At 37.4% G+C, this 9,603-nt stretch overlaps 1 protein-coding gene across 3 annotated transcripts in view; it reads right to left on the bottom strand.

The window, feature by feature from the left end:
- The window catches only part of SPATS2L (spermatogenesis associated serine rich 2 like), a 185,629-nt gene that overhangs the window by 43,809 nt on the left and 132,217 nt on the right, over positions 1-9,603 (bottom strand). For 2 of the 3 annotated variants that reach the window (XM_023732959.1, XM_004378201.2), the window contains exon 7: positions 565-771. The exons of the other annotated variant lie outside the window; for it this stretch is intronic. In XM_023732959.1, the coding sequence (XP_023588727.1) occupies positions 565-771 (207 nt within the window). The remainder of the gene's footprint in view (positions 1-564; positions 772-9,603) is intronic. 3 annotated transcript variants of the gene reach the window in all.

Below are 9,603 nucleotides of genomic sequence, written 5' to 3'. Positions count from 1 at the left end.
TATTAACACTTGCTTTATAAGATATTAAGATAGAAGGTATTACTGGTGCAAGTTTATCCATTCCTACAAAGAGAACAACAGCCACAGAAGGATAGGGGAAAGGGAATGTAACCACTAGTAAAACCAGTTTCCATCGAGTCGACTCTGACTCATGGTGACCCTACGTAACTGTGCTCCATGGAGTTTTCAATGGCTGATTTTTCAGAAGTAGATCACCAGGTCTTTCTTCCAAGGCACCTCTGGGTAAACTCGAACATCCAATCTTGTGGTTAGCAGCCAAGTGTGTGCAACGTTTGCACCACCCAGGGACTCCATGAGTTGGAGTCAACTTGACGGCATCTGGTTTAAAGGGACTGTAGTTCCACTTAAACATTCAAGACCTTTGATTAACATGGAATGAGTCACATCTGCCTTTCAATCTACCTACGTGGGTCACAGAAATACATGCAAATTTATTTGCATCTCTCTTCACTAAGCAGGATCTATTGGAAAATTCTGTCATTTGGTCACCTTTCTGTGTATGCAAAATATGTTCAACCATTTGTGCAAAAGAAATCACTTTACCTCTTTTCTTTGCCAACTCATCTGGCTTTATTTCAAGATGAGCTGCAGGGACATTGGACTTAACAGGAGATGTTTTTGCCTTAGGCTTGCTTGGGTTACAAGGCTGCTCAGCTGACCACTGTAGGCCATCTGACCTCTCTGGTGTTCCATGTATAGGTTTGGGGTTCCCATCTAAGGATAGTTTCTGTTGCAGTGGTCTGTTGCCTTCTGTAAGAAAACACCAAATAATGACTGTGAAGTGATAAACTAAAAACACTGAGATATAGTGATGGGGGATGCCACAATTTTTGTTTGTTACTTTGCATATTGTCAGTTATGCCTTTCATCGCAAACAGTAAAGAAACTTTTAATAGAATCTCTCGAAGATTAGAGAATATATACAAGAAAGAGCCTTGTATTTGGAGCAGGAAGATCTGGGCTTGTGTTTCGGCTCTGGTAATTCCTTGCAGAGTATTCCTGGGCAAGCCATTTAACATCTCCAGGCCTTATGTTTCTCATCAATAACTACCCAGGAAAGTTATTAAGGGGCTTACATGAGAAGAGTGGTTTTTTTTTTTTTTTTCCTATTCCAGTAAAGACGTAGGCATCTTTAAGTAAGACTTCATATTGAGGATATAAAAATGCAGACCTCCTATCTCCAATTGCTGCATTAATGTCTTGTAATATTTTATTCTGAATTAATGAAGGCAGCAGAGTGATTGGAGATAGGGCAAGAATGAAGCGACAACAGGTCCTATAATCATTTTGTCAAATTTATGAAGGGCTTAAATCAGGAAACATCATAATATCTCAACTATATTTAAAATCCAGTGAGTCAGATTCTCTCTGGAGCTTTAATAGATGCGGCAATAAACTAGCAGCATGCTGCTTTTGGTGTTTTTTAAAGGTAGGTACCTATTTAGTTATTGCTGGAGTGAATTAAATGGTACCTTAGTGGCCTGAAAAGGAAATGTACCAGTCTTATATCTTACTTACTACCAGAGACAGCTTTGCGTGTGAAAAAAGGGAGTCCAGCATGCTTCTGAAGGCCAGATTCTTGGACAAAGCTGGGTTTAGTGGAAAGAGTACAATACAGGTTTGGATCTGGGAGACCCAAGCTGTGATCTTCCTTATGATCTGGATGACCTTGTGGGAACCACTTCATTTCTCTGGCATACTGTGGCTTATACTCAAACAGAGTACAGTGTCATCTCTGTGAAGCCCAGCCTCCTTTCCATACAGTCACTCTACTCCACTTCTCTGCACTCCTGCAGTTGTTGTTAGCTGCCATCAAGTCAGCGCCCAACTAACTCATGCCCATCTGATGAGCGACGGAATCAGACTATTGTGATCCACATGGTTTTCACTGGCTGATTTTCAGAAGTAGATTGCCAGGTCTTTCTTTCTAGTCTGTCCTAGTCTGGAAGCTCTGCTGAAACCTGTTCAGCACCACAGCAACACTTAATGTATTATATTTTAACACAAAGCTTCTATGTCTGCCCCTCTTCCCCGCTTTGCAGAGGTTATGACCTCCTCAAGGACAGATATTGAATTCAATTCATTTCTGAAGCCCCAGTGCTTGTTTAAAAGATACCTGTATAATTCTGACTGAATTAAAGTATACTTAAAATGATTTCATAGGGAAAAAAAAAGAAGAAACAAAGAATATCTTTGTGCAAAAGAATATGGTCTGGGTCCTAGTCAATTTGATTTTAGACATTAGCTCATTCATCATAAATGTAAATTTGACTCTAGTTGAATCCATCATTTATTATCTATATGTCAAGAAAGCACAACATACATCTTGTGGGCTGAATGATGAATAGCTTTTAAAATTGTCTTAAAGGGAAATTACTGTACTTGCGAAATGTTTAACAAAGGTGGTGAACAAAGTAAACAAATACTAGAAACAACATTTCCTACAGTAATAAAAGAGATCTAAATGGTAGTATACAAGTAATTTTATCTTTATTTAGACTAAAGCAGAACTTCACTGTAGGTGGGGCAGTGGTTGTCGAATTTTAGTGTGTATGAGTCCCCCTTGGGACTTATTACAAATGAAAATTCCTGAACACCATCTCCAGGTATTCTGATTGGACAGAGGGCCCAGGATTCTGCTCCCCAGGTGATTCTGTTGGAGTGGAGATGGATGGCACCACCCACCTTGAGAAATTCTGCTATAAAAGATGAAAAACTGATTTTATGATGAGTCTATAAATGTTTGTGTTAAAACAGTGATTAAGGCCAGGATGGTTTCAGCTCACTCCCTCTCTAATCCAATCAGTTGAGATTCAGTCTTGAGATGCATTATAGATTGAGAATCTACAATACAGTTCATTGAGCACAGTATAGTAAATTAGTTTTATTCTTGAAAATAAGGGGATCTGTATTATAGCCTAATGTTAATAAAGGCCTTAGAATAGAGAAAAAATCTTTTTCTACTGAAATGCAAAAACATTTCAAATATAAGACAAGCATGCCAATGGGCATGGGCTCATTAACCTAGAGCTGAAAATATTTTGTGTATCAGAGAACTGGCGTGTAGGCTATTGGTTCATTTCATCACTCATCCAACAAATATTTATTGAGAACTCTGAGTAGCAGAATTTTTTTAGGGTCCTGAAAAACTTTCTCATTACTGGTGGAATCACTTAACACTAGAAAGGTTTGAAATTCTCAAAGATTACTTGGGCATATTTGCACAATGGATGTATAGATCTATCTCCAACTATAGTAAAACTCCAAGGTTCTTTCAGATGCAAACTGATGGAGAGTTAACAGCCATCACAGATTTGTGTTTACTTTGTCCACAAATCCTGTTACTTCTACAAATAGAACCATGGGAGTTCTTTCTTAGATACAGTGACTTTCCTCTAACATTATGTACCAGAAATACCATCAGTTTTCTGTCTATCTTGTAAACTTCAATAGTTTGTGGCTGACTGGCAGTTGATTCATATAAGCCTATACTGTCCAATAAGGTACTCAGTAGCCACATGTGGCTACTGAACACTTGAAATGTGGCTTGCCCAAACTGAGATGTGCTATAAATGTAAAATATACACCAAAATGTGAAGACTTAGTACAAAAAAATATAAAATATCTCTTCAGTAATTTAAAAATTATTGATTATAGATCAGCGGAATATAATAGGGTCCGGAAGTAGACCCACATATCTAGTCTGCCAATCTCTGCCTTTTAAGATTTTAGTCCAGCTACATTTAATATAATTATTACTATTATTGGGTTATGTTTACCATTGAGTCACATCTAGTCTTTATTCCTTTGGTCCTCTTTTCCTGATTTCTTTTAGATGAATGGAATAATTGTTAGTATTATCTTTTTAGTGATACTAAATGTTTCTATGTATCTCTTTATGTTTCTAGATGTTGTTCTAAGGATTGCAGTATGTAGCATTAATTTATCACAGTGTCTTCTGAATCGATAGTATACTGCTTCAACTATAATATTAGAACCATACAATAGTATAATTTCAATTACCCACTTTGGTCGTATATTTGACTTGCTGTCAATAAAATATATGACTTGTCATATATTTTACTTCTACCTTTGTTTTTAACACCACAACATACTGTTATTTTTGCTTTAAACAGTCTTTTAAAGAAATTAAGAAGAGAAGAAAGCCTTTCAGTCTCATCCATATATTTAGCATTTTCATTTCTTTCAGCAAAACAAAATTTTAATCTGATATAATTTTCATTCAACCTAAAGAAAATCATTTAGCTTGTTTTGTGGTGCAAGTTTGCTGTTGATGAATTCTTTCAGCTTTATCTGAAAGTATCTAGTTTACCTTCAGTTTTGAAGGATATTTTCTCTGGATATACAATTTTATATTGGCAGTTCCCTCACCCTCATAACTGTATAGATGTATTTCTATTTGCTTCTGGACTCTACTGTTTCTAATGAGAAACCCGTTGCCATCAATGTGATTCCGACTCATAGGGACCCTATAGGACAAAATAGAACTGTCCTATAGAGTTCCAAGCAGCACTTGGTGGATTTAAACTGCTGACCTTTTGGTTAGCCGCCATAGTTCTTAACCACTACACCACCAGAAGCCATCCTTTATTCATATTGTTGTTCCCCTATTTGCAACATATCTTTTTCCCTCTGGCTGCTTTTAAGTTTTTCTCTTAATTTTTGACTTTCAGTAGTTTGATTATGATATCCTTTGGTGTGAGTTTCTATGATTTATCCTGCTTGGATTTTGCTAAGCTTCCTCTTGGATATGTGGGTTATTTTTCATCAAATTTGAAAAAAAATGTGGCCACTATTTCATCATAAATTCTCCCTCGATTCTCTCTTTTCTCTCCTTCTGGGGTTCCAATTACATATACGTAAGACTGCTTGATATTGTCCCACAAATCCCTGAGGGTCTCCCTGTGTGTGTATGTTTTAGTATTTTTCTCTCTGTGCTTCAGTTTGAATAGTTTTCTTTTGATCTGTCATCAAGTTCACTGATTCTTTCTTCTCAACTATTCAAACTGCTGTTAACCCTTTCGTGCCCAGTGGTACTTAAAAGGAGCATGAACTTTTTCAGCCTTTGGGGTTTATTGAGAAGCTGCTGTACCATTGATAGTGTGTGCTGCTGCAAGGTAGGTGCTTTTATGACTGTTTGAGGCCAAAGAAACAAGCATGTTCTGCAAATTACTGTTTTTACAGAGCATTGTATGAGGTGTCTGGATTTTTGTTAAGAAAAATAGAAATTTTGAAAATTTTTATTTGTTACACATATGTGCCAAAAGAACCTGGTGGGGACTCTGGGGTGTAATTAGTGGTATTTCACAGTACCACTAAACACTTAGGGTAGGCTTATGGGAGGGGGCAAGCAAAAAAAATCCATACTACTTACCAAAAATTCAGACACACTCAATGATTCAGAATGCTTCCATTAATGAGAATACACGGTATCAATCAAAAATTCAAAGCAGAAAACAACTGGGTCACCAAAGGGTTAAGTATATCTGATGACTTAAAAAATCTTTTTTCAGATATTGTAATTTTTAGTTCTAGGGTTTCCATTTGATTCTTTTTGTAGTTTCCATCTCTCTCATGAAATTCCCCCTATATTCACCCATATGTCCATCTTTTTCAGTAAAAAAATTTTTAGCATATTTATAATTCCAACCTTTGGGTTATGTATGGGTCTGCTTCTAATGACTAGATTTTGCCTTGATTACAGGTCACATTTTCTTGTTTTTTCACGTCTGGTAAGTTTTTAAATTGTGTACTAAAAGAATTCTTGGCATATTTAGATGATTAAAATATTTACTAACTGGATAAATAAATTATTTGAGGAGTTGCTATGTGCCCAATGCTGTGCCAATCACTTTATCTATCTCATTTACTGCCCACCACAACCTTGTAAAGTAGAAGTTCTATTTTCTATTTTGTGGATGAGGAAACTAAGACACAAAGGGTTATCTTGCCAGGATCACACAGCTACTAAGTGATGAGGCCAAGATTTGAATCCAAACATGTCTAATGTAAAGCCCTTGTTCTTAGCTACTATATTATATTGCTTCCATTTGAGAGCTGAGACCACAGAAATCCTGGAATCTACACATTTGGCTTTACTATTAAAGTTCTAAGCTAGCTGCTTTCTTCTTGTTGATCTTATTTAATCCTTCAGTCCGAAGAAGGCTTAGAGAAGCTGGGGAGATAATCCTGAAGCTAGGACCAATAGCAACCTTAAAAAGCTCCTTGGAAACCATATAGGGAACCTCATACCAAAAAAATTCTCTGAAAGAGTCTGGTGGATTTTTTTTTACAGGAAGCACAAATGAGGGACAAGTAGCCAACATCCTAAAATAACAAGACCCTTTCTCTCACATATGGTGCACTTCGATTTGAGAATGAGAAGGCAGTTCTGTGCCAGTGTCATGTTAGAACATAAAATCTGCACTATAAAGGTAAAATGACAGGACTGTTCTGTTCTATGGTAAAGGGCAGATTGTGAAGTCAGGTTGGTGGAGGTCAGCAAACACAGCGTGACACCTTCTGTTTGAGAAAAATAACAGGTAAGAGAAGATCTGCCTTCCCAGGATCCTTTACAAGATGAAGGAATATAAAGAAAGCCTGCTGGGGCCAGCAAGAGGACCTGAAGATAAGTGAAAATCCCATCCCAAAGTTTATCTCAATGAAGATCCTGGTGGCCAACAATTCTACTCCTTTCCTATTCAATGAGAACTGTGTCCAGTGGAAGAAACAGATGCATCTCAATTCCTATTCTTGTTTATACTGAGATAAGCACCTATATGCTTTGGCAAAACATGGCAACTTATGGTGACCCTGTGCACAATGGAATGGAACGCTGCCCAGTCCTGTGCCATCCCCGTGACTGGATGTGGATCTGATCACTGTGATCCATACATAGGGTTTTTATGGACTGATTTTCAGAAGTAGATCGCTAGGCTTTTCTTGCTGGTTTGTCTTAGTTTGGAAGCTCCACTGAAACCTGTTTAGCATCACGGCAACACACAAGCCTCTGATGATGGATGGGGGTGGCTGTGCATGAGATGCATAGAGAGCAGCAAAAACATTTGGGAAAGCGGACCCTAAAAGGTCATAATGTGCATTAGATATTTAGATGGAGCCCTGGCAATAAAAATTATCCTTAGCATTACTTTTAGTAAAAATACATCTTGATCTACTCCTTATCTAACTTTATGTTTGGATCCAGGATCATCTTGACTGGATTATGTAAAGGATTTAATTTGAGCTGATATTAAAAATACTGAAATAAAGGAAAAACCATTCCAAGGCTTAAAGAAATGATTGTGTACTAAGTTTAAACCAAACTCCCAAACTTCTAAGCTCCATGCTGACACATAGCCTTGTCCCACTTGACAATGCTATATTTACTGCCTGAATGGTGATGCCTTTGGTGGTTATTTTTCATGTAGGAAGTCACACTAACACCCCTGAACCACCTGCATATATCTTAAAGCTAACTCTTCCCCTACCAGAAAATGACTTTAAAAGAGAGATCCTGAATGTCAAGGTGTTATGAAAAGATAAAACACGTGCGCACGTGTTCACAGCCTGCTGCCCATCTGGGCATTCAAAGCAGGCTTTCTTGAGCCAGTTTCATTATTGGAAAGCTTGATAAATGCTCCACCGCTGGTAGACCAGAGATTTCTTTTAGGCTTATAGTGTGAACCTGCTCAAGTACAGAATATTATATTACTTTGTTATTATCACTTTTTCCTAATTTTTCAATCATACATTTTTTTAGAAGTTAAAGAGCCAATGTTTTTAGCAGAAACCCTAGAATGTATGCATAAAATTACATGGATTTGAGTCAGGCTTTTCTAAACTAAAGACAGTTGCTCTAGGTGTGTGGGCTATCTTAGCTGTGTCACTAAAGAGATACGACTCCCTTGGTTTCTTGAGCTATAAAATGCAGGGACAGGCTAAAGGGTCACTCCCATCCCTTCTAGTTCCAATGGTCTACTCAAAATGAGGTGCAGAATGTCTAAGCCTTACACTCCTGTGTGAAATACCTAATAGAGTTCTCAGAATTTTCAAAAGATCATACAGGCATTTTAAAGACATTTGACAGTCTTGGCATCAACTTCCTGATGAAACTTTATTGTCTTTGGGAAGGAAAAACCTACCCAATTTTGTCGTTAGTAGTTACAACCTCATTTTAAAATGATCATAATAAGTGAGCCTCTAATGAAGTTAATGGTCAACCAGAGGATTCATTTCCTTTAGCAAAATACATCCAATAACCTTCCATTATCATCATTTATTTCTTTAACAGAAAAATCTGTATGAAGCACAGAGATTTGTACTGAACCAGTAACATTAATAAGTAATACTGACATACTTCAACGCCTTCATGCTAAACTTACAAAACTGAAGGGATGGCTATTTGGACAATGTAGGATTCTTTAGAAAAAGTTTCATGTTAGTGTTTACAAACACCCCCTTGTACGGAGAACTCCCCTGATGGGCACTTAACTTTCAAGGCAGCTATCTACTGTGAAGTGAAGCGCTTCTATATTGCATTTGCTCTAATGTCATATACTTGATAGAGTTACTGAAATTGTTTTAGAAAGAAGGTATAAATTATAAGTGAATGAACAAACATTCGGGCTAGGCTTTTAGTCTATGATTGATATCAAAACAACAACTTGAGTAATTAGATTTTGAAAGTAATTCACGTAAAGGCAGTAACAAGTAAAGTTGGGAATCTGCCACTCAATTATTTAATTTCTTTCTCCTGCCCTGGCTATAAATCAAAACATTCTCAAAACTGGAGGCATAATAAACATTGAATTAAAAAAATTCCTGGAGAATTCAGTTTCAAAATGGAAATAGGTTATTTTTGTTGTTGTCATTGACTGGTTGGTTTTAAGAAACCATCATGTAGTAAGGATTAATCTGAATTACAGCACTCACTATTAATGGAGTTGTTAGGAAATGTGTTTATGGAAGGAAATTAGTGCTTTATGAGCAACTGAGGAACTTGCTAGTGGGCACTAGTTATTTAATGCTCACTGCATCCTGGATTTGTTATGTGTCACCATGTGATTTTCTGTTTGCACCTCTGTCTCCTCTGCTAGACTGAACTCTTCCTGGGCAGGTACCATGTCTATTCATCTTTAGTTTTTCAGAAGATGGTACTGCCTCATACACTGCAGGTGTGCAAAATACAAGACTGTTCAGTAAAGTTCTTCCTGTTTCTTTCTAATCCTCTGATTCCTCTTCACCTCCACGAGTCTATTGGTCCTTCAATACCCATTGCTCCATAAAATCTTCCTGGATCACCCAGCCAAATGTGGCATCTCCTTTCCCCAAACCCTAAATTCAGCAGTGTACCCCCACAGCTGTCTCTTCAGTGAGAGCAGGATGTGATTCTCTCAGGGGATAGACTATTCCTTATCCTTCTCTGAATCTACTGTGGCATCTAGCATAGTGCTTTGAATGTGAGGGGAGGTTTTTCTTTCCCTCCATACAAAAATTTATACATGCATTGTTATGTGACTCTAATTGCTCTCCCCATACTGTGAAAGCACACTCCTCCTTTCC

The sequence above is a fragment of the Trichechus manatus genome, unplaced genomic scaffold, assembly GCF_000243295.1.
Source record: "Trichechus manatus latirostris isolate Lorelei unplaced genomic scaffold, TriManLat1.0 scaffold00056, whole genome shotgun sequence".
Taxonomy (NCBI): Eukaryota; Metazoa; Chordata; class Mammalia; order Sirenia; family Trichechidae; genus Trichechus; species Trichechus manatus.
Note: the sequence above shows the minus strand (reverse complement) of the source record. Positions and strands in the feature narration are given on the sequence as shown.